Source organism: Lissotriton vulgaris, chromosome 6, assembly GCF_964263255.1.
Source record: "Lissotriton vulgaris chromosome 6, aLisVul1.2, whole genome shotgun sequence".
Classification (NCBI taxonomy): domain Eukaryota; kingdom Metazoa; phylum Chordata; class Amphibia; order Caudata; family Salamandridae; genus Lissotriton; species Lissotriton vulgaris.
Window position 1 is genome coordinate 1,354,433,457 of NC_141694.1, and position 26,676 is coordinate 1,354,460,132.

The following is a 26,676-nucleotide window of genomic DNA, read 5'->3' on the forward strand; positions in this document are numbered from 1 at the left end:
CCACCTTGTTAAACACCTCAATTGCCATGACCACCTTTCCCAAGGACTGGAAACATGCAGAAATCAATGCCCCACTAAAGAAGCCATTTGCAGACCACAGCGAACTCAATATCTACCAACTGATCTCCCTGCTCCCGTTTTCGGCCAAAGTATTAGAAAAAGCCATCAACAACTCTCCTCACATCTAGAATGGAACCTCCTACCCGACTCCTCCCAATCCGGATTCTGCATCAACCACAGCACAGAGACAGCCCTCATCACGGGACAACAGCCAAGCCCTACTCGACCGAAGATAGACTGCAGCTCTGATCTTCCTAGACCTCTCGCCAGCCTTCAATACGGTCTCCAAACACACTCATCACAAGGTTGCAACACATAGTCATCCAAGGAGTCACCCTCAGATAGATTGCCTCTTTCCTCAACAGGAGAACGCAAAAGTCTGCCTTTCCCCTTCACCTACGATGCCAAGGTAATCAGCTATGGAGTACCCCAAGTATCTTTGATCAACCCCACCCTCTTCAACACTTATATGACACCTCTGGGTAGCATCACAATAACCCACAGACTCAGCATTATATCCTACTCTGACAACACACAACTCATTCTCTCCCTCTCCGAAGATATCACCAACACCAAGACCAACTTCCACAACAGCATGACAGACATTGCCATCTAGATGAAGGACAACTGCCTGAAGCTCAACCCAGACAAGACAGAGTTACTGATATTCGGAAACACAAGCTCCGCCTGGGACGCATCCAGGAGGCCCGCAGAACTCTGACAAAATCCTACCTTAACTGACCACGCTATGAACCATAGGAATCATTTTGGACAACAAGCTAACCACGATGAAACAGGTCAGCTCTGTTTCCTCCTTCTGCTTCTTCATCCTCCGCATGCTTCAAAAGATATTCAAAGGAATACCCCAAAGTTCATGACGCACCATCGCCCAGGCCCTCATCTCCATCTGGCTATGGCAGGGCTCTCTACACAGGGATCTCAGCTCACCTCCTCAGATGACCGCAGACCATACAGAATGCTGCAGCTAGACTTCTCCTGATTTTCCAAGATGAACTCTCATCACCCCATACCTCAGGGAACTCCACTGAATCCCTATAGAGAAAAGATGCCAGTTCAAGCTCCTGACCCATGCATACAAGGGCCTACACAACTGCGGACCCGCCTACATGAACCACTGCATGAACTTCCATCAGCCCATCAGAAATCTCAGCTCTGCATTCCTTTCTCTAACCCTCACCCCCCGCATCCTACGTAGCAGATGCAAAGATCACTCCTTCTCATACCTAGCAGCAAAGACATGGAACAAGCTGCCTTTTCATGTACAGACTTTCCCATCTCTTTCAGAGTTCTAAAAGTCCCTGGATTCCTGGCTATTCAGCTAATCAATTGGACACTGCAGCGCCTGGATACCCTCATGGGTTACAAGAAGCGCTCTACAAATTACTGATTGGATGATTGATTGATGTGAGGGTTTATTAGGGCTAGCTAGGGTTTTTTTTGGTGTCTTATGAGGACCAGATCATGGTTTCTTATGGTAGGCTATGGGGTGTTTGAGGGCATCATAGGAGGGTAGATGCCTGGTAAATAGATAGGGCATAGGCAGAGTTGATCTGAATTCTGACAGAGCAGATCTGAGGCCAATGTAAGTGACAGAGGGTGAGTAAAGTATCTAAGTGACAAATATGAGATCTCAGAACAGGTAGAGTTGCTGAGGAGGGTTAATAGCAGGCTTATGGCTGGCTTAGATCTAGCTTGGGATCAACCATCTTCGAGGGCTGCTTGGCAGTCTGTGAAGACCAGGTGATGGTATGTGATGGATGGGTGAGATAATTTTAGGGTCATCTAGGAACCTCATACTGAAAGAAGGTGATCTGTGATGGCAAATTGGGGACTTCTTTATAGCTTGTAGATGGTAACTGAGTGGAGGCTGTGATATGCCTAGGCGGTCAGTGGAAAACCTGTAATGAGCTGCATGATCTACATATTGATCTTACAGAAGAAGGTCTCAACATCAGGTCTCTAATAGAACAATCCAAGAAGGTTCCAGGACCCACTCTCTTTCTTCAGGTAGGAGGACCCCAGGGAATTATCTGCTCCCACCCTCTCTGCAGTACTCATAGTTAAGTTCAAACAGAGTTGTAGCATATGTTTAAATATGAAGATGCCCATGACAGGCAATGCTCAAATTTTAAACTGGCCATAGGAAAACTCCTCACTGTTTTAAGCTTTCATTATGCTGTGACATTCAGCAAATTGAGAACAACAGTCTACATGCCCATTGTACTTTTAACCTCTTAAATGGAATGTTATACTTCTTGGTCGCAGCTTAGGTTAATGCCATGTTTTCAGGTTATAGATTTGCTTGTAGGAAACCCCGAGAATGGATCTATTGTCCCTGTTAAAACAAGTACATTTTAAGGCGCTAATTACTTTTGCCCTAATCATTACTACTGTTGTAACTACTATTACAACACAAAATTGGAATTCAGAGGTGTTTAAAAAATTTAACCCCTGTTGACCTGCTGGAATTTAAAGGGAGAAAAGGCCATGAAAATGCTGAGGGATGCAAACGTTGGTACAGCAAGCACAAAAATCTGCACGTGATGCCTCATTTTTGGGGGCAAAACATAATAGGTGCGATTTATCATGCCCAACAACACATTTTTCAGATGCGATAGCAATCACACTTACAAGTTACAACTGGACCGCTCGTAACACGGGCCTAAGAAGTTAATAGCTATTAAAAATTGATATCAGAGCTGGAAGACTCTATATTTGTAAACATAGCTGTGAAACTCCTTACCGACAATATAACCCATCACCACAGACATCAATCAGACAGAATGGCGGGGGGAGTGGATAAGTGAGAGAAAGAGACAGAGAAACAGGTACCTTACTTTGGGGGGGTTGAGAGGCTCGCCACAGAAGTAGACCTTACTCAGAGATAAACACACAATTAACATTTGAGCAAACATAGAAAGGTAATCAAACCAACAATTTAAAACTGGGCTTTTCCTATTAAACTCATTGGAGATTTGCACTGACTAGATCCCCAATCAACCACGATATAGGCGTGGAACCTCCAGAAGGAAGGAGAAATAAACAGAACAAACAAGAAAAACCACATGAACACCGCCTAACCCCACTAACACGAAATCGTAGCAACTTCAAAGTGATAGTTGTCTGTTCATCTGCCATGTTGGAACGGTAAATTAGAAATGCCAAAATTTACATCAGCGCGTCAGAATCCATAAGCACAGATGCCATGTGCATTGGTGGCCATCTTGGGATGGATTTTCTTTCTTCAAAAACCTATCCCAAGATGTCTGCCCACTCGTCTGCATATGTCCGTATGCATCATGACACGGGTGAGCAACACATGCAGAGTGATGCTTTGGAAGCTTTTTTGGCATAAGCTAATGTCAATGCAAATAAACCTTCATGGCTTTGTCACTGCATGCTTATACAGTTTCATAGCTGTGAAAGTTAGCTTTACATCAGCTTGCAATACAGTTCGCAGCATCAAAAGAAAGCAAGGAGGGACTGACAGCTGTGTGGATTTAACCTTGGCATAGTCCAGAGTTATATTGCGGCACAGCACCAGCGTTCTTCAACTGTCATGTTCTGACTGCACAGCAGCTTGTTTTCTCTTTACAGTATAAAACTGAGTCTTCCATCCCCTTTATCTTCCTTTCATTTCAGTCTGTACACCCACATGTCAAGTAGCCGAGCCCGGCAGCTTGCCAAGTAAACACAACATGCTTCTGGGATCAGTGGCAAAAGGGTTTGAGAAGAAAGCCACCCCCATCCTTCAGAATTGACTCACAGAGGAATGAGAAGCTGCAAAAGACTAGGCTTTTCCTTTCCTATTACATTTTGAAAGACAAAGGTAAATGTGTAAAACTACATTTAGAAATGCATTTTTTCCTGGGGTTAATAGGATTCACTTCTCCTATCCTACCACATATTGTGCAGCAAAACATGCGGCATTGACTCTTTTTTTTTTCTTAATAAAAATCGTGTTAAAACGTGCATTTCGGTAAAATGAAAAGCTCCAGGGAAAAGACATTAGGAAGCCTGCTGAGTAATTTGGGGATTAAAGTTATCTTTGTAATAGGCCCAGGAGCTACATATTCCCAGAACAAATTTCCAGATTTGAGCAAGACTAGTAGTGATTTTAAAATTTCATGACTGGCTCCTACCCAAGCCTGCTACGTTACCACCATCTGATACACTAGAAAGGTCAATTCACTGGTATCCCATGAATACACACTCATCTCTGAGTAAACATAAAAAGGAAACTACAAAACCTTTGTCCCTCATTGTATGCAATATCTTGCTTTTACACATGTACCTGTGCCCTATGAAATCATTGATCCTGATCATTGTGTCTGTATAGCGCTACTAAATGGAAAAAGGGCATCTCAGCTCTGGCTTTGTTCTGCAGATGCGTGTAATTATTCCAAACAGATGCATGGAATTGATTTGATAGACCCCTGCTAGTTGTTTCATTTCATAGGAAAAAGATCAGACACCCGCCTACTCCCGCTTCCTGCATGGTGGCTCAAAAACCAATTTGTCTCTGGACTTCACAGGTTGATGAATTAATTAATTTAGGCGAGTTTTCTTTCAATAAAGTGATGTTGGGTCATGCAAATCGGTGTGGGGAAAAGTCAAGAATCAAAACAAAGGCGACTAGGCGGAAAGTTGGGAACAGGACAGTGCTGTATGAACAAACGTGGTGGTCAGTGACCAAAGGAAAGTGCGTTGACTATGGTATGTTTGGTTAAGGTTAGACTGTGCAGATTGATAAAACAGCCAGAGATTAATGAGCTGGCAGTCCTATAATAATCTGACAGCAGAATTTTGAAAAAGGCTGAAGGTATTCAGATCTTCTGAGAAGACCATAATATAAGGAACTATAATAGCCTATTCGAGACATGATAATATCCTGAATAACTGATTTTCTGCAGTTGATGGGGCGCAGAGTATTTACTTTTATTAGCAACCATGAAAGAAAAAAATAGGATGTCATCAGTTTTACTATGAAAGGAAAACAGAAGCACACAATCAAATTGGACACTTGCATTTGTAAGAGAATCCGAGGAGGGCATGAAACACAGCTCTTGGGCCCACTAATGGAGAAGAAAAAGAAGTTTGTAGTATGTTAATGTCTGTTATGACATACTGAGCAAAAAGAGGACATTAAGGTGATTAGTGGGGTCAGATAAAGATTGAAAAGAGTGTGGCACATGTAGTACTCAAGGGAAAGTTATAGATTTAGACTGAGAATGAAAAAGAGGCTGGTAAAATAAATTGCCATCTTTTGTTCATGAACGAGAGAAGCCATTGAACAGTGTTTCAACTGATACCTAATCTAGAAAGATTTTAAAGAAGAACACAGTGAGAGACAAGTTGAAAGTGGCACTTAGGTATAGGAGGATTATGCCAGCGCTGACACCCTTATCTAAGAAGATTTGAGGTCATAAACTACAGATAATAAGGCTGCTCCAGTACCATGCAGGGGACAGAACCCAAACTGGTGAGCATTAAGGAGCTGGCTAGTTTCAAGGGGCCTCATTTATGAGCCCTTGCGTCACTTTTACGCCGCCGGTGCATCACTTTTTGTGACGCACCAGTGGCGTAAAAAATGCACCTTGTTGCGCCATATTTACAAAGTGACGCATCTAGGTAGATGCGTCACTTTGTAAACCCCGATTCAGAAAAGGGGGTGGTGATGAACAGAGTGTCTGAATTAAGCAGACCACTCTTACCCAGTCCAAAGATCAGGGCTTGATCCATCACCGTTATTTATCTCACTGCACCATCCCAGCTCAGAACCTGGCTATATGCAAATCAGTCTGTCCCTGGCCCAGTGCATCATGGGAACAGGGCAGACTAAACTACCAAGCCAATTCTTCACCAGAAAGGAGACAAGCTACCGGGGACCGGTTTCTGGCATTTCAGCCGTCTTCGGCCCGGCTTGCTTGAATCCTGATGGTGCAGTGAGAAAGGGACTCATGTCTGAGTATACCCTGCCACACCTATAGTGGCCAAAAACGATTCAGAAAAGGGGGTGGTGATGAACAGAGTGTCTGAATTAAGCAGACCACTCTTACCCAATCCAAAGATCAGGGCTTGATCCATCACCGTTATTTATCTCACTGCACCATCCCAGCTCAGAACCTGGCTATATGCAAATCAGTCTGTCCCTGGCCCAGTGCATCATGGGAACAGGGCAGACTAAACTACCAAGCCAATTCTTCACCAGAAAGGAGACAAGCTACCGGGGACCGGTTTCTGGCATTTCAGCCGTCTTCGGCCCGGCTTGCTTGAATCCTGATGGTGCAGTGAGAAAGGGACTCATGTCTGAGTATACCCTGCCACACCTATAGTGGCCAAAAACGATTCAGAAAAGGGGGTGGTGATGAACAGAGTGTCTGAATTAAGCGGACCACTCTTACCCAGTCCAAAGATCAGGGCTTGATCCATCACCGTTATTTATCTCACTGCACCATCCCAGCTCAGAACCTGGCTATATGCAAATCAGTCTGTCCCTGGCCCAGTGCATCATGGGAACAGGGCAGACTAAACTACCAAGCCAATTCTTCACCAGAAAGGAGACAAGCTACCGGGGACCGGTTTCTGGCATTTCAGCCGTCTTCGGCCCGGCTTGCTTGAATCCTGATGGTGCAGTGAGAAAGGGACTCATGTCTGAGTATACCCTGCCACACCTATAGTGGCCAAAAACGATTCAGAAAAGGGGGTGGTGATGAACAGAGTGTCTGAATTAAGCAGACCACTCTTACCCAGTCCAAAGATCAGGGCTTGATCCATCACCGTTATTTATCTCACTGCACCATCCCAGCTCAGAACCTGGCTATATGCAAATCAGTCTGTCCCTGGCCCAGTGCATCATGGGAACAGGGCAGACTAAACTACCAAGCCAATTCTTCACCAGAAAGGAGACAAGCTACCGGGGACCGGTTTCTGGCATTTCAGCCGTCTTCGGCCCGGCTTGCTTGAATCCTGATGGTGCAGTGAGAAAGGGACTCATGTCTGAGTATACCCTGCCACACCTATAGTGGCCAAAAACGATTCAGAAAAGGGGGTGGTGATGAACAGAGTGTCTGAATTAAGCAGACCACTCTTACCCAGTCCAAAGATCAGGGCTTGATCCATCACCGTTATTTATCTCACTGCACCATCCCAGCTCAGAACCTGGCTATAAGCAAATCAGTCTGTCCCTGGCCCAGTGCATCATGGGAACAGGGCAGACTAAACTACCAAGCCAATTCTTCACCAGAAAGGAGACAAGCTACCGGGGACCGGTTTCTGGCATTTCAGCCGTCTTCGGCCCGGCTTGCTTGAATCCTGATGGTGCAGTGAGAAAGGGACTCATGTCTGAGTATACCCTGCCACACCTGCAGTGAGCTGAAAAACGGTGATGGATCAAGCCCTGATCTTTGGACTGGGTAAGAGTGGTCTGCTTAATTCAGACACTCTGTTCATCACCACCCCCTTTTCTGAATCATTTTTGTCCACCATAAGCGTGGAAGGGTATACTCAGATGTGAGTCCCTAGCTCATTGCACCATCAGGATTCAAGCAAGCCGGGCCGAAGACGGCTGAAATGCCAGAAACCGGTCCCCGGTAGCTTGTTTCCTTCCCAGTATAAGAATTGGCTTGGTAGTTTGGTCTGCCCTGTTCCCATGATGCACTGGGCCAGGGTCAGACTAATTTGCATATAGCCAAGTTCTGAGCTGGGATGGTGCAGTGAGCTGAAAAACGGTGATGGATCAAGCCCTGATCTTTGGACTGGGTAAGAGTGGTCTGCTTAATTCAGACACTCTGTTCATCACCACCCCCTTTTCTGAATCATTTTTGTCCACCATAAGCGTGGAAGGGTATACTCAAATGTGAGTCCCTAGCTCATTGCACCATCAGGATTCAAGCAAGCCGGGCCGAAGACGGCTGAAATGCCAGAAACCGGTCCCCGGTAGCTTGTTTCCTTCCCAGTATAAGAATTGGCTTGGTAGTTTGGTCTGCCCTGTTCCCATGATGCACTGGGCCAGGGTCAGACTAATTTGCATATAGCCAAGTTCTGAGCTGGGATGGTGCAGTGAGCTGAAAAACGGTGATGGATCAAGCCCTGATCTTTGGACTGGGTAAGAGTGGTCTGCTTAATTCAGACACTCTGTTTATCACCACCCCCTTTTCTGAATCGTTTTTGGCCACTATAGGTGTGGCAGGGTATACTCAGACATGAGTCCCTTTCTCACTGCACCATCAGGATTCAAGCAAGCCGGGCCGAAGACGGCTGAAATGCCAGAAACCGGTCCCCGGTAGCTTGTCTCCTTTCTGGTGAAGAATTGGCTTGGTAGTTTAGTCTGCCCTGTTCCCATGATGCACTGGGCCAGGGACAGACTGATTTGCATATAGCAAGGTTCTGAGCTGGGATGGTGCAGTGAGATAAATAACGGTGATGGATCAAGCCCTGATCTTTGGACTGGGTAAGAGTGGTCTGCTTAATTCAGACACTCTGTTCATCACCACCCCCTTTTCTGAATCGTTTTTGGCCACTATAGGTGTGGCAGGGTATACTCAGACATGAGTCCCTTTCTCACTGCACCATCAGGATTCAAGCAAGCCGGGCCGAAGACGGCTGAAATGCCAGAAACCGGTCCCCGGTAGCTTGTCTCCTTTCTGGTGAAGAATTGGCTTGGTAGTTTAGTCTGCCCTGTTCCCATGATGCACTGGGCCAGGGACAGACTGATTTGCATATAGCCAGGTTCTGAGCTGGGATGGTGCAGTGAGATAAATAACGGTGATGGATCAAGCCCTGATCTTTGGACTGGGTAAGAGTGGTCTGCTTAATTCAGACACTCTGTTCATCACCACCCCCTTTTCTGAACCACCCCCTTTTCTGAACCACCCCCTTTTCTGAATCACTTTGTAAACCCCTGCGCCACATTATACCTGCGCCAGGTATAATGTATGCAAGGGGGGCATATTGACGCAAGAAAGGGTCGTAGAAGTGACGCAGTGAAATCTATGAGATTACACTGCGTCACTTCTAGGACGCCGTTGCGTCAAAATCTTGCGCCTGCCTCACAGCAGGCGTAAGACTGATGCAGGCCCTTTCACATGGGGCTTGCCCTATGTGAAAGAACGCATTGCTGGAGTTGCGTCACTTTTATGACACGCTCCAGCAATGCGTCACTTTTGCGCTTACAGATACATCAGAAATACTGACGTATCTGTAACTCCTTGCGCAATGAAAAGTGACGCATCGCTGTTTTCACGAAGCTATGCGTCACTTTTCATAAATGAGGCCCAAAGTTTTCATTGTGTAAGTTACCTGCTGACCTATTTCTCTATTTTACCAGGAAAAGGAAGCAGTGAAATGGGTATGTGCTTAGCACTGTGGTGTCTGCAGAATGTTTGCTCAGAAGATGAGAGAATTTCCAGGCAAAAGGGACTTGAAAGGCAGCAAATTAGGCAATAAAGATCAAAGCCAATGCAGGGCAAATGGAATCAAGAACAAGACGAAAGAAATGGGCTCAGCAGGGGTCAAATGGGGATCCTGATGTGAATGACTGAGCCAGGGTAGTGATGTCAGGGGTAGACATAGGGCACATTAGTCAAAGGAAGTAGCATCCTCATTTGGCAAGTCAGGGGACAATTCAACGTTGATTAGCGTTAAAAGGATGATAATAGCTTGAATATTTGCAAAAAACAGATTATTCGTTCTTCTAACTGGGTACAGTTGAACTAGTGGTAGGATAGGAGATTTTCTGATGGTAGTGGGTATCCTACAAAGCCTTGCGCAGGCCGAGTCCTGTGCACTCATCCCACTGAGAATGGGCAAAAGCTGAGATCTGTGGCGAGGGTCTATATTCTGGCCAGGCCCTTTGGCTAGTCTCCAGAAGTGGGAAATTTAGTGGTTTCAAAATACATATTTACCAGAAAAGAAGTCTAAAAGTGAATTATTTCCCGTAATTCACAGTGCTGATATCATTTGCAGGATATATATTTTACCTAAAGAAATACAAAAGTTATCTACAGTGTGTCCTCTTTCTTTCACTGCTGGCAAACAAAACACTTCCCAATGGCAGCTATGCTATTAGTCCATTTATTAAAACACCGGACAAACTCACTCTTGTAGTCCCGTCCTCGACACAAGCAAATCCTACCCAGTGTGGAAAAAATAAACACTGTGAATCCAGATCCCTGTCTGATGTAAGAATAATTTGCACTGTGGTAGATTTCAGATATCATTAGTGTAATATGTGTGGTCATATCCTATATTACAACTTTGTGTACTGTTCTTGACTGGTAAAAAGGTTTTGTCATTTTCTAATGCGGATCTCTACCAAACTTGGGAATTACCCAGAGTTCCCTGCTCACTTCTTTTGCATCATTTAAGCAGCAGTCTAAACGTATATATATATATATATATATATATATATATATATATATATATATATATATATATATATATATATATATATATATATATATATATATATATATATATAAATATATATAGATAGATATATAGATAGATAGATAGAGTTAATACTTTGATAACATACATTAATTAAACTAAATGCGAACAAATAACAGAAAATAAAAGAATAAGAAAAAGTTACAATGAAAATAATCTGAAAAAATAAATAAAGTAGGAGAAATAACCATAGTCTAATCCAAAATTAGAGATTTATAAAATAGAATCCCAAATTATGAAGATCGATCTTGTAACATATTAAAATGTGTGTGACACTTAGTATTTAACACTGCAGTAGAGCTATTAATAAGAGGTAACCAGTAGAGCTTTCATCTGTTCCCAACATCCATCTCAGTCTCAAACAACAAGCACTCTGCACATGCCCTCCAATGTGCCATCATCTGCTTCTTTTGAAATATGTCCCCCTCATATCCTCCTCTCACAATGCGCCCCTTTCTTTCTCCTTGTCAATGTACCCGCCAGCAGCCATCGAATGTTAGCAGGCTCAACTCTACCTTCATTTAAAAATGATTAATAGGGTGCCAATGGCTTTGGTATCAATCATGAAATACTGAAAATGAATTATATCCTCATTCCCCATACAGCTCTATCGCGGATTTGCCTTTTGAGTCTACTCAGTCCTGAACACATTCTAAGCAGAATAAAAAAAAGCAAATAGGCCCCTTAATTAACGCTCAGGGGCTAAAGTCAAAAGAGTAGTGTTGAACAGAAAGATATCAAAACTCATAAATCCCAAAACTATTCATATGATCCAGGTGCCTTCTTCAATTAGCAATGTAAAATTGCATTTTTTTTTAAAAAAAGTGTTACCTAAGGATAAGTCACACAATTATTAAGCGAGGGAATGACAACTGAAGCCGCTATCCTCTGGCGTTGTAACCACTGTGCACATTTTGCATTAATGCAAATAATTATGTTTTTTTTTAATTACCTCCAGCAATCAGCATGTGCTTTGTACGATACTTATTCAAAATATTTCAATGATATGACTATCGTTGAGATCTTTGACGAAAAACATGATGTCTCGGTGAAAGTTGCTTGCACCTGGAAATTTAATTCTCACTGACAAATGGACATACTACTGTGTTCAAAGCATAGGCTTGTTGCCCAACCAACAATCTCACTGAAAGGAACAAAGAAGCAAATATCCACCTTATAAACCTGTTGAAGAGGAAGACCGTGCTGCGGATAACTCGTGCGGTCCTAGACTCCTCATGTTGAGATCTGGATAAGGTTAAGCCATCATCCATGTGGCCCTCATGGTGCATTATAGCCTGCAGACAAAAACAAATTAGAAGGATATAAAACAAATTTACAATGATCCTATATCTTCCAAAGTCAGTTTTTTCTGCATGGAGGTAAACGTGGCATACTATATTAAGAAAGATATGCATGAAATCACATGGATGTTTTTATCACAAATTGCAAGAGCAAAGACAGAAATCATGGAATTTGCCTAGACGTGGCCTTCAAGATCATCAGTGGCCCATCTTTCAGTGGGAACAGAGTGAAATGCAGTTCAGTTTACTTACATTGTGGTAAGGGGCTTTTAGTTGAGAGCAAAAACAATCTTGAATAAGTATTAACGGGATTTACAAAGAAGAGGCATAGCATAATGAGCGGGAAGGTGGATGTTAATGAGTAAGTGATTTTTATTACCCTAAGGTAGGTGGTTCGGGAGCTAAAGAGCAAGTTTTGGCTGTACTAGTTTTGAAAAATACTAATTTCTTGATAAGTAGTAGGGAACCATTTACTCCTAGGGTGAGCCTAGGAAGAGCAGTATCCTAAATCCAATAATAGAATAGCACAAATGTAACTGCGAATACAGACAGCACAATATTTTATTGTCTAAGTTACAAATCTCAGAACGTTCGCGCTATGGTATGCTATGAAAGGTGGGTAGGTGTCTATATAGTGCAGTATATGCACTTACAATGACTTCCTCATGGTTTAATATGTTTTAGCATGGTTGAGTCTAAAGGCGGTTTACTGATTCGATCAGAGCGAGCCTATATCATTTGGGACTTACTTCCTGTGCTACACATTTAGTGTCTGCGACTCAAGGTTATGCATGGGGGAGTTGTGTTGGTGCTGTGCTGATCTTCTTCAAGATCTCTTCCCTGAACCTTGCTTGCAAATGTGAGGTGCACCCGAGCATGACCCATAAGTAGTGGGGCTGGAACAAATTTCAGAGTGGGGGTATTGTCATCAATGTTAGATCACTGGCGTTATAGGAATTGTGAATAAAACAAGCCACTCAAGTGTTGCAAATAATTCAGTGGTAAGTATGTCGCTGGTAGTACATTTTGGAGCACCGTCACAAATATATTACTGAAGCATGGTGTGCTGGTGCACTGTCATTTACAGTGGGCACACTTTTCCATTGCATTGGCCACTAAATTTTATTAACCATACAGTTTTACTCAGAAAACTATATAGTGCACAAACAATGATGTATTGAACTCGGGTTTCAGCTAATATTTAATTCGCTCATCGCTCGTCAATTTTATTGATCTTTTTAATGCTATTAAAATATTTCAAATATACAAACAATTCCATTCACACTTCCTGTACCCCCAGCAAGATTGTCAAATGATTTACTTTACAATTCTTCTCACTTTGCAGTCAGAGACAGAAAAGTAAACACCAACTTCCCTCCATGTTAAAAGAATAAGCAGTAGAATGTCAGAAGACACAGCCTGACATTTCACCTTTGTCTTTGAAGGCACAGCAAATGTGGCAAGATATGAATATTTTAAAGGCATCTTTATTGCCCATTCACCTCTGACCTCCATCATAGTTATTTTGGAGGTGATGCAGCACCTCCACTTCCATAGCCTATGCACATATGGGAATTGGGTGTTGTAACCTTTCACCTACCCACATGGTGTTACCAGCACAATATTTAAATGCAATCCAATCAACAAATCACGCACATATAGGTATCTGTGACGGATTAATGTTAATCTGGTACTACAATTCATGTTTATGGAAAACAGTCTCTTTTGAGTTTGACCTCTGCAGAGGCAGCAACTAGCTGATCCGGTGTATTTATGTATGTTCTGTTGTAGTTGTAAAACAAGACATTTCCCATGCTGCCATGCCTGTTCCTTTGGCAAGGAACCATTTGTGTGCCAGACACCTGTACCACTGCAATGAATATATGTATGAGAAGTAGGAATGAATTATATATTTGTGCCACCTTGTGATATTACAAAAAACAATTTGATGGACAGAATGTAGATCAATGTCTTACATTCACCCCAGTGCAAGGATCTGGGCCTAAATCCATCGTTTTTTGCACTCCACACCACCCTGGGTCAGATAATGGCTTTATGCAAATCAGCTCTGACCCTGTGCGCCATGGGAACAGTCCAGTCCGAACTACAACAGCCATATCTTTCCCAGACCGGAATCAAGCATCCTTGTGATATTAGGCACCATGTTTCCTAACAGTACCTTGTGAAGGACACATACTCTATTACGATAGTGTAATATCATTTTAAATCTTTAACTTATAATATAAATGTGCTATCAAAGCTAAATGTACCAAACATATTAATTAACTTGATCAGACAAGACCAGCGGTGGCAGTAAATCACTATGGCCTTTGACCCTTACAGCTGTTTAGAAATCTGAAATGTGTTACCTCTGAGCTCAGCTAAAGTGCGCCCAATGACTGACTGGCTTAACCTTTAATTTACCCTACTAGGCCCACTCCAAAAGACAGACTCTGTCCATCTAACTCACAGACCAAAAAGGGGTCTTCAGTTCCTTTTGGCCGTCCAGCATCAAGAAAATGCTGAGCGAGTAGAAGTATTGTGCCACGCATGTTTCTTGTGGACCAGCTAGACAAGTACATATTCTTCTGATTCCCTGTTACAACATCCCTCCTGAGGCTGGAGGATGCTGTAGGACTTGAGAAAGAGGAGTTACAGTTCTCCTAGAGTAATTCTAGGTAGGCAACATTTGGATCTCGAAATTTCTTGTGGAACTGTAATCAAATTTATGTGAACCCTCCTGCAACTGAAGGAACATTGTGGGAACCCTCCTTCGAAAGGTAAATGTGGACTCAGGTCCGAGAAACCAATCCTGAAGATTCGAAGACTTTTATCTTGATGGCTTAACTTCCTTCATGAAACAAAAAAGCTGCGCACAGATTTCACCTTGACTGCATCAGGTTCCAAGCATATGAGAAAACAATTTTTTTTTTTGGGTCGTAATTCTTTATTGAGAGATTAAAGGTATATATTTTACATGATATTTGACACACAGAGTGTTTCAGCGCAGGCAATGCATTTCCATACACAAGTGAACAGTGACACAACTCACAATGCACAAGTTACTTTCTATGCAACAACCATGGAGTTTATTCTTTTAAGAAGAAGAAAAATGAAGTACAGAATATGCCAAAAAGAGTAGAGTACAGTGTGACGTAAAATTAACAAAGGGATTGTAAGTTTATTTTTACAGAATTATTCATATATTCAATTTGAGGGGCACACTTAGCTCATGGGTTCCCTTTTGTCGATCAGCAAAATGCATATTTTAATCTTTTCTTGCTTACCTTCCGCTGTACTGCTCCCATTCTGACAGACTTGGCATCTACCGACTGGTATGTGAGCCACAGCCCGGTGTCAACATGTTGAATGTAGCACACAGAGTCGCCATATTTAATTTCAGCAGCTCCCATTCCTTCAGCCTCTTTCCTGATCCCTATGTCCAACTTTTCCTAGTCAGGAAGTAAACAATGAGAAGGTTAAGTCCTGGTGTATATTACAGAAAAAAACAGCATGCAGAGTCCTGAGTTACGTCCTGTTAAGTTTCATGACCGTTTTGGTATACGTGAAAGCAAGGACAATATCATCAAATGCTGCGAGGGATATCTTAATGATTTTGAGAGTTCTGGGCCAAACCCATTCTGGGGCCCCTGATCGCAACAACTTTGAATTTATGATCCATTTTCAGCTAAAACACGCCCATTGATCATACATTAAAAGTTCAGAATTAGTAAAAGAAAGAAGACAAATTATAGACAATCGCTTATTTAAAATTAGCACCTGTACCCTTTAACATCCCTCTTTTTCTCGACTTTCATTGATCCAATACAGCACACAGATTGGCACGGAAGTGGACCTTAGGGAAGCCCCATGAGGCATATTTGAAAACATTCTATGATCAAAAGAGGTATAGGTAGTTATTACAGCTTGACAATTCGGATAAACTAATGAGGGGGCCTGTACTGACCAAATAAAAAGGGGCCACTTTGAAAGGTGGGGCCCTGGGTCACAGCCCAATTTGCCCATGCCTCGAAACATCTCTTAACCCCTTCGCTGCAGGGTGTTTTCCCCCTGCTGTGTGGGGGGAGGGGGGCTGCGCGCGGCGCCACTGTGCTTGTGACGAGCTCGGCTTGTCATGAGGCACAGTGCAGCTGCACTCATGACGAGCGGAGCTCGTCACAATCACACCCATTTTTCGAACGTTCAGCACAGCGGGGTAATTATCCCCACATGCAACGTTCCAACGACCGTGGCAAGCTCAGCTCGTCATGAGTGCAGCTGCACTGTGCCTCATGACGAGCTGAGCTCGTCATGAGCATAGAAGAGGTTAATACTGCTTTACTGCAAGGGTAAACAATCACAGCATCAGCAGCAGTCTGTTCAGGGAACCAAGGTGGCAAGGGCGGGAGGGGGGAGTCGACAGACAACAGAATGGGGAAAATTAAAGAAATTAATAATTCCTATTATGTCGTCTGTATACGTCCCCCCTGCTCCGCCCAACCCCTCTACCGCACTTACCTGCACAGACCGCTGCTGCAGAGCAGAAGCACTGATTTTAAAAGTCTGCAATAAAAATGTGAAGTTTTTTAACCTTCTTCAAAGTGTTGCGTACAGTTTTGCAAGTTGCACATTTACCACCTGAAGCCGTATCCAAAGGGCCTTATTAAATTACAGTGCACCCGCGAAAATATGAGATCTCTTTGATGGTTAGTAAGTTAGTACATTTAATTTGAAAGCACAACAATGTCTAAAACTCAGCTTCGAGGTACTGGACAAACAATAACAAATCTAATTGGGAAACACATAACATATCAAATCAATAAAAGCATTTGTACATAAAGAAGAGAAGGTTAAGAGGTACGCCCAGCATTCTATAAGCGTTTGATTACCAGTCTAAGACTTATTATTCATCTCATAAATTTGCACTAGCCACCTTCATAGTTTCCCCCCTAAATTTAGAGAGATACCATTTAGGAACTAGCAATCTCTGCTCATTGTCAGAGCATAAAGGTCTAACAGGTTGAGGATGAGAAAAATGGTGTCAAAGAAGGAATATGTGTTATTCTTTTGTACAGCCTACACAAAGCGACGTGCTCGTTGGATGAGACCACTCTGCAAATTGATGGGATTCAAGGACCGCATCTCAGCGTTGAGAGTATGCAGAACAAATGCTAGTGGCCCAGTTGTCTTTTCAATGGTCACATTTTTAACAGCAATATAGATTTTGAGGGCCATGAAAATTCATGCCTAAGAAAGGATTTTGGAGCTATTGTAAAAATTGTATATATAACCAATGAGAGGGTTGCAACTCGTTTTTAGCATTTTTATTGTTTTTATAAGTACATATATCTATTTGGTCTTATGTATTTTGTCTTGGTTTGTGTGCATATTGTTACCTTTTAAGTTTTTTTATGACCCAAAATAAAGGAAATGAATGAAGATGTAACCAATTCGGGTGACCTCAATTGGAGGTGTGGATATGATCTATCCTCCCAGCACACATTCACGTGTCAGTGGATATAATGTGGCCCTGTGGGGGATGAATGCAGCCCACTGTACGGCCTACACTGAAGTGACACACCAGTTTGAAAGGCAACAAAGTGATCTTAAGAGATACATTTCATTGTATTAGTGAATGATAAAGGGGAAGTATATTTCACGGTTGTCATCCTGCTTCTAAACTCTCTGAAACTCTGAATCAGCAATCTGAAGCAAATGGATAAAGGTGACTTGTTTTCCTCCTATAAGTGATGAGCTTGTGGCGACAGTTGCCAATGCCTGGAAATGTATGCATCCCATTGAGAGGCAACATAGTGAAAAACGGATTCTGAACCTGGTTATTCACTACTGTGGGCTAATAATAAGTAAGGTATTTTTCCACTGCTGTTTTGGCACGAGGGGAAGTGTTTGCTATGCAACGTTTCCAGTCACGTCTAAGTCTCCATGCGAAGTGGAGGAAAGGCAGATGATCGACAGAACCACCTATAGCAATGTTACAGTTCGAAAGAATAAATGTGAGTCAGTAATAGCAGAATTGTCAATTTCAAAATATGTCAGGGTCACAGACATCTTTTATCAACAGTACTTCAAAACCTTTCAAACTGTTACTATAGCTAGTCATCCAAATCTGTGTTACTTAACACAGCATACAGAAAGGCTGCCGGAATCTGACATTGTAATCCCTTGGGCGCAAAGAGCCACCCTTGGGATTACTGTAGGCTTTCCGAATGGCAGACTGGCTCTTTGAGCCATTCGCAAATCCAGTTCGGATTCCTTTCCATCCATCCAAATGGGTTGGTCGGAAATTAATCCGAACAGCTGATTTTGATGCCGTAGGAACAGCTCCGACCGAGGGTCAGAGCCATTTCCTACGGCATTGTAATCGGCCCCATAGAAAGAGGAGAGGTGGTGCATTCTACAGCACACATAGAAAGAGGAAGATACCTATGAGGATTGTTTTTGTGCAGGAAGATCCCTTCCTGTACAAACGCAGGCACTCTTGCACCATGGTGCACCTAGGCAACACATTGTGCACCAGCTCAGGCAGAGAGCAGAAATGCGGTGTATAATCTTAAATACAACACATTCCTGTCCTCTCCCTTTCACGCAGTGCAGTACAGAAAGGTGGCTTGCTGCATTGCGTGCGTGAACATTTCATAAATATGCCCCTATGCATCTGTTCTCTGATGCTATCTTGATGGCTTTGAGAAACTTGGAAATAAAAACACTGGCACACATGCACTGTCTGCCCCTTCCTGCCCCCACCTCGTTTAAGATCAGCTGCATTATTACAACACTATCACAAATGGCAACCGTGAGTGAAAGCTGAAGACTCACCTCCTCAAAGAACACTACATCTTGATGACGTAGATTGATCCATCACCTCTCCCTGAACTCACAGACCCCTCAACTTCATTTGAAAAAGATCACTGATAGTATTTTTTACTTTAAACAACCAAGAAAGATAGTTCTTGATTGCTCTTACAAGGTTTGATCATATATACATATACCCATTCATACAAACAGACTAGAATAACTCTGAACTAAACATGCACACTCAAACTGTCTGTGATTTTAATGAGCATAAAAAAGGTGGTAGCTAGGCGAAAATGTTACTGTAATGGGACCCAGTGAGAGTAACAGAAATATTTAAAAAAAAGCTTAATTTGAAGACTGAAATCATATACCTGTCCTGTTTTTTTAGCAGGAAATCTAAATCTAAGTATGTTTGGAATTATATGCAAAAAAACATTTTGTGTAACAAGTGGCATTAACTCATACTTGCAGAATATGTAATCCCGATGTTTGTGAATTTTCTTTTTTCTCCCTGGTGCGTTGCTACAACTCTAGATTAGCTCATATTTTTTCAAATTAAAATCTAAATACCTTCTACACTCTCATATTGGAATTATCATTATATCATATCACGTATCAATCATAACTGTGCTTTTCATTTTTTTATTCAAAACAAGAAAAAGAAGAAGGCCCAGTAAAGTTTTATTTAACTTTTCAGCCATTGCTAAAGATTTTTTGTATCTACAGCCAGATGCAGACACAGCTCTACAAATCACTTGGGATACCTTTAAAGATTCTGCAAGGGATTGCTTTATAAACTATGCATCTCATAAAAAGACAGACTTTGATTAGTATTTCAAAGGGAATGTTCTGAAAATTAAGTCTTTAAAAAAATACTTGCTTTACTTTTAAATCACGTGATGTACTTGAAGAATTGGTTAAAGCAAAAATGGACTTTAACAAGGAAACAGCAGAAAAGCATCTGCTAATAAGATCAGACCGAAAGTCACATTTTAAATTGGATAAAACGGAATGGGCAAAGTATTAGCAAAATATTAGAAGATTAGGGAGATATCACTTATAAAGGTTATTAAAGATGAACATGGAAGGAAGGGATTTACAAATCAAAATATTAGTAACTTTTATTAATGTTTATGGACAACTCTATTGACCATAAAGTACTCCATCTTTACAACTAGTGGAAATTATTTTTCAAACATTGAGAAAGATTCATTGAATGGCTGTGACTTATCCTCTTTTGAGGAGGATGTTACTGCTGAAGAGATTACAAAAGCATCATCTATTAAAGAAGGGAAATTTAACAGGTCCTGATCACTTCCTGGTAGAGTTTTAGACCCGATTCATATTGCTACCTAAGCTCCTTGCGCTGCATAGTAAATTTTTTCTAGACAATACGTTTTGGGGGGTTTTGCCAGAGGCAACAATTTGTGAAATTCCTAAAGAAGTCAAAGATGTGGACTCTCTGTTGCACTGACCGTTGCCGTGGTCTTTCTCTTCGTACCTGGACCCTCCCTGCAGAAGCAGCTCCTCGCCGGACCCGCTCCGCGGGTCCCGCTTCGCCGCGTGGTGCGAGGCGCTGTGTGCCAAAGGGGCGCTGTACCACAGGACTCGGACATTGGATTGGGCAAGTGAGAACAGGCAGGCACAGGGCTGCGAGCGGACCAGCAGGGACTCCAACTACCAGGAGCCCCTGCGTGCAGTCAACCCTCAACACCTGGGTCGCTCTCCCTGATCGCCACGCCCCTGCCCCAGCAGCGGTGAAAACACCCTCCGCCTAGAACGTCGTGGGACTCTCTGTTGCACTGACCGTTGCCGTGGTCTTTCTCTTCGTACCTGGACCCTCCCTGCAGAAGCAGCTCCTCGCCGGACCCGCTCCGCGGGTCCCGCTTCGCCGCGTGGTGCGAGGCGCTGTGTGCCAAAGGGGCGCTGTACCACAGGACTCGGACATTGGATTGGGCAAGTGAGAACAGGCAGGCACAGGGCTGCGAGCGGACCAGCAGGGACTCCAAATACCAGGAGCCCCTGCGTGCGGTCAACCCTCAACACCTGGGTCGCTCTCCCTGATCGCCACGCCCCTGCCCCAGCAGCGGTGAAAACACCCTCCGCCTAGAACGTCGTGGGACTCTCTGTTGCACTGACCGTTGCCGTGGTCTTTCTCTTCGTACCTGGACCCTCCCTGCAGAAGCAGCTCCTCGCCGGACCCGCTCCGCGGGTCCCGCTTCGCCGCGTGGTGCGAGGCGCTGTGTGCCAAAGGGGCGCTGTACCACAGGACTCGGACATTGGATTGGGCAAGTGAGAACAGGCAGGCACAGGGCTGCGAGCGGACCAGCAGGGACTCCAACTACCAGGAGCCCCTGCGTGCGGTCAACCCTCAACACCTGGGTCGCTCTCCCTGATCGCCACGCCCCCTGCCCCACCCTTTCCCCCTTATTAGTGTACTACGATCCCGCTGCGCGGGAGCGCGCGGGAGGGCGCCAGGAGAAGCCCGGGACAAGGGCGGGACCGTCTGTGGCCGTCCGGGGCCAAAGGAGGCCGGGCTGGGCCACCCCTCTTGCCAGCACCATATACCATCTACCTCAGTAAGTGACATAGACTAACCTGCATTATTTTGTAACCGATATGGCAATGTCTACAAACACAAGCCCTGCAATTAGCCACTTGATGACTCTTCCAACGGAGCCTGCTCCTCTGGCCATTGGTCCCTTAGACAAATTCTTTTTTAATCGCTCATTGACAATAGATAAGGAATTAACTTTGGCTGAGAAGCGTGCAGAACGTAGGTTATCCATCGAAATACTTAAGAACTCCACGGATAAGTTTTCAAATGTAGCCTACCCCACTTTGGTAACCCCCTTATCATCAGTGAACCTACCAGTCACACACGAATACTCTGAGGTTCAGGGTGATAAAGCAAACAAGAGTGTCGTGGCAGATTCAAATAATCCTTGTGGTAGTAACTCCCATTCATCACCGCAGCCTGATCTAGGTTCTCAGGTTACATCGGCCAATCTGAAAATCGGGTCCAAAAGGAAACGACCAGCTTCCGTAAAAAAATGCAAAAAGGTGGCCAGACCTCCACAAAAACTCAGGAAGTTACATAAACTTGTGAACATTGGAAAGGCAGGTAACAAACAAGTTCAAAGTACAGGAAGTGTAATACTAACTATCCCTGTATCCCAGGATAATCAAGACATAGCGGACAATTCTTGTACTGTTTCCAATGTACCAAGTAAAGAAAACGTTGTATTATTTGCAAATGTGATTCCAGAACTTGAAAAAATGTTTAGACTACTACTTACCCCTATCAAGGATAGAATTGCTAAGCTCGTAGATAGGTTAAACCACTTCGAGCAGACAACTTTAGACAATTTCTATTCTACAAAATCCCTAATTAAAACAAATAGGGTGGAAGTAAACACAAACCCACAGGTTGCAAATAACCCTCATGTTCAGGACAAGGGTAGAATTCCCCGGAATGCCTCCCCTTTACCTCCCAAACAAAACAAACCTCCAGCCAAAGCCACTGCAAAAACTTCAGACAGGGCTGAGAGAGTGGCTGCTGGTTCAGAACCATCGCAGTCGACTTCAACACATCTTACACAGCCCATACTAGCCCAGATACAGAATCCACCGGCCGTTGCAAATGTTGAGGTTACTTTGTGCCAACAAGTGGGGAAAGTACCAGCATCTGTAAACGTAACCAATAACACACGCATACCTCCAAATATCCCGGGGGGAGGAAACGGGGCTAATGTATGCCAGTCAGCTGGTAAATCTTTAGCATCGTCCCAAGCAAATAATAAACTACAGGTGCAGAAACCTGCCCTCCAACTTGTTCCCCAAGTTCCCAAATCTATCCCACCGTCCTTGCCAAAGCCACCTCATAGAAAACCTCCAATTAATCTTACTCCAGACTCCTTCCCCTATGTGGCAGTTCTTATCAATGTACCACCTTTACCCCAGGACAGAGAGAAAATTTCCAGATGCTTAAAAACAAGACCATGCACTGGTTAAAGGAAAACCGTCCTCTGCCCGGTGATATTGACGGGCTAATAATAGGGGCAAGGAGAATTGACTGGATGGGTTACACACCAAAAACCCTGGGGGGGGACTGTATAGTGGTTAACTTCCAAGACCCTAGGGTAGTGGGTTGGATAACAAGGCAGGGATGGGGAACAAATAAGGGTGGTATTGGTATCGTGGACCTTACCTTTTTTTACCCCCGACCCTCAAGTGTAACAACAAGTTTACTCAACGAGCCCTTAATCCCCCCTACTGTACCATGGCCAGTTATTCCTTTACCACCTCCCCCTGCTGGTCATATTCATACCTCACATACATATCACAATCCCTATGTAGGATGGCAGGATCCGGGCTGGGGGTATTGACATACTGGTATTGATAGCATGGGTGGAATTATAAAAGAGGTAGAAGGGTTACGTGATGTTTGTGGTAATACCATTGCTATAAATTTATTGGTGAACAACATTGAGGCTGGGTGTGTGGCTGAAGAAGGTGGCTCAAGACTGGGAACACCAAACACAAATGTCGTATACCCTGCAATAGATGATTTAACTGTGGACCCAACAGTTGATTTAGAAAGTGAGACTTGCCTAACGGAAAGTCCAATGCCAGCCCATGTATTTCCACTTGTCAAAGATCGGGATGGGACAAATGTAGATATTGGTACCCTTTTATCTTGAAATGTCGCTGGGTTGGCTAGTAAGTTGGACTCCCAACCTTGGGTGGATTTCATAAGTGGCTTTGACATTTGTTGTTTTCAAGAAACCTGGGCTTGCGATCCACTCTTTTGCCTAGGTTACTTGAATTATTGTATACCAGCTTCAAAAGGGGGAAGAGGGCGGCCCAAGGGTGGCCTAACTGTTTGGGTTAGACAGGAGTTGCACATAAACATAAAAATCCTAGACGTGGGAAATATTGATCTACAAGCACTAAGAATCTCTGTTGCTAAGGGCCAACCAATAGATTTATACAATGTTTATGTGAGAGGAGACAAAGTAACAAATCTATCCACTATTGAGTTGTTGTCTGATGCCATGGAGGCTAATTCCCAGGAAAATGTAAAGATAATTGTTGGGGATTTAAATAGGACTTTTGAACCCTTGGACTGCACAAATGACCCTATGGAGAGTGAAGAGGATAATCTCTGGGGAGTACCATCTCTAAACCTAAAACCTGTGAAGCGATGGACAAAAGAGATTTCATTGCTAAATGGAATTTGTTTGGAACATGGACTTAGAGCTCTTAACGGCAGGACACCTGGTGACAAGGAGGGCAGCTACACTTTTGACAACGGTATTAATAGGAGCCGAATTGATTATATATTGTGTAGTCTCCAGCTGTGGAATGGGGTTGTCGACATGGCTGTTAGGCCCCGGGTTGAAAGTGACCACAACCCCCTATGTGTGTCCCACAGGTGGTGGAATACCGGTTCAGGTAACCCAATTGAGACACACGATGAAACCCCTCTTTTAAGTAACGATGAGCGAAGGTTAAAATGGCCCAAGGTACTAGCAAATGAGGCTACTATGACATATATTACCAATAAGGTTGATCGTGCAATTTCCGCGATTGAAGCAGCTGTCCCAGTGGTTCCAGGGGACAACGGTATCACTGAAATTCACAATAAGTTATTCTCCCTTCTAAGACCATGTTTTTTCATTAAGAAAAGAAAAGGGAAGAAAACTAAGGAAGTGGGCAGGTGGTTTGATAACCACTGTAGAAAAGCACGTCTAGACCTGGGGCATGCCATAAGGAACAGGGACCGTGCTGCAGTGACAAAGAATAGGAAACTGTACAAATTAGCCATTTATCGTGCCAAAAAGAAATGGGATGAAGACCATTGGGCCCAATTAAAAGAAGCCTCTGATAACAAAGACTCAATGTTATTCTGGAAAATTATCAAATGGGGTAGTGGTGCGGGCCCAGCAAAACCTGACAATAATGTACCAGTGGAAGCCTGGGTCGATTACTTCGGGCCGCAGTATGCGGAAAGTAACAAACCCGTGGCAGCTGATAATATATTACCGGTTTATGCAACCGAAGATCTATTCTCCCTTAGAGAAGCTGAAATTGCCATCTGTTCCGCGAAGTGTGGGAGGGCGCCAGGTCCAGATGGTATCCCACCCGATATTTTCAAACATGATGTGACTAGATGGGCGAGATACACCCACCTTGTAGTAAATGCCCTAGCAAAGGGGGCAGTGGTTCCAGACATTTGGAAGGGTGCAACCATTATCCCCATTCACAAGAAGGGCGATCGCTCATTGCCTGCTAATTATAGGCCTATAAGTTTGATAGCCACCATGCAGAAAATTGTTGGGAGAATGGTAACAAACCAGCTAATGGACTGGGTAGAAGATAATAGCGCCCTCTCCCCATACCAAGCGGGATTTAGACGAGCAACTAGTACCATTGACCAGGTCTTCCGCTTCACTATATTGCGGTGGAAGACCGTCGAGTTGGGAAGGGGCAGCCTGTACGTTGCGTTTGTCGACCTGCGGGCGGCGTTTGATCTAGTTCCCCGGTACAAGCTATGGTCGGTCCTCCAAAAGCTGGGGATCCCTGCCGAACTGCTAACATTAATCATGCGATTGCATGAATCCAACTTTGCTAGAGTCCAGTGGGGAGGAAGTAGGGAAACAACATTGGATTTCCCTGTGGAAAGGGGTGTTAGGCAAGGCTGTTCCATGGCCCCTCTACTTTTCTCGTTATTCATTAATGGGATAGTAGAGAGAATGTTGAAGGCTAGTGTAGATGCCCCATCGTTAGCGGACACCAGGGTTCCAATCCTGATGTTCGCCGACGACACTCTTATTTTGTCTAAGACCCCCATGGGGTTGCAACGTGCATTAAGCATTTTTGATGCTTTCTGCTTGGAGCACGGGCTTGAGGTAAATGTAGGAAAAACCAAACTAATGGCCTTCTCTGCAGGACGCAGGAGTTATCCTAAGATAACCCTAAATAATAGCAGGCTCGATATAGTTAATGAATTCACGTATCTGGGAGTGCAGATCGCGGGGGGGAATGGCTGGACGCATCATGTGAATAAAGTAGTCCTAAAGCACCAGCAGCTTTCAGGTGCCCTAAGGGGGGAACATCGTAAATCAAAAACAAAACCTATAAAACCTGCAATGACAGTGTACGATGCGAAGGTCCTGGGTGCCACTTTATATGGCGCGGAACTATGGGCTTGGAACAGTCTGGTGGCTCTTCAGACTTCCGAGAACAAGTTCATGCGTGGTATTACTGGACTTCCACAGAGTACCCCCCTAATCCCATTGTTCTTGGAGCTAGGCAGACGTACGATTGTCGACAGAGCTCGATTGCGACCAGTTCTTTACTGGAGACGCCTCTGGACGACTCCAGAAATAAGACAGTACGCAGAGGGCTTTCTGTGGATAATCAAGGAAGATATCTTCCATAAGATAAAATGGTTAAAACACCTGAAGACCATGCTGGTAAATCTAGGGTTTTCGAATCTTTGGAACAACCCAGAGGGAGAAATCTTCCCAAGCAAAGAAGCCCTCAAAGAGCAATATTGGGATTGGGTGGGAGGCAAGATGCTGAATGACACCAGGGCAGATTCTATGTCTGGTCGTTTCCTGGAGACTAAAATTTTTCCTGTCCTAGAAAACTACTGGGCCAATATCACTGTACCTATGGACAGGAAACTTGTCTTTCAGTTAAGGTCAGGATCTATCCCCCTTAAGAAATTGACATCTGGCTGGCACAGACCCATTGGCAACCTATGTCCTGCTTGTGAAAATGCCGAGGAGAGCATAGGCCATTTTCTCTTCGCATGTCAAGCTTATGTAAATCCGAGGAGAAAATGGCTCTCGCCGGTATGCAAAAACCTGGGGACACGAGATAGTGCAGTGGCCCTAAGAATCCTGTGCACAACAAACCAGGATTCGATAGTCATGGGGGTAGCCAAATACATGGGTTGGGCTTGGGCGATAAGACGACGGTCTTTGGGGGGTAGCAGGTAACCAGGGATTCCCTTTTT

The 26,676-nt window shown here is 43.8% G+C and overlaps 1 protein-coding gene across 1 annotated transcript in view; it reads right to left on the reverse strand.

The window, feature by feature from the left end:
• Positions 1–26,676, reverse strand: part of RYR2 (ryanodine receptor 2) — a 3,481,211-nt gene that overhangs the window by 2,872,212 nt on the left and 582,323 nt on the right. Inside the window, exons 13-14 of the mRNA XM_086925791.1 lie at positions 15,119–15,283; positions 11,704–11,825 (exon numbers count right to left, since the gene is read on the reverse strand). Of these exons, the coding sequence (XP_086781917.1) occupies positions 11,704–11,825; positions 15,119–15,283 (287 nt within the window). The remainder of the gene's footprint in view (positions 1–11,703; positions 11,826–15,118; positions 15,284–26,676) is intronic.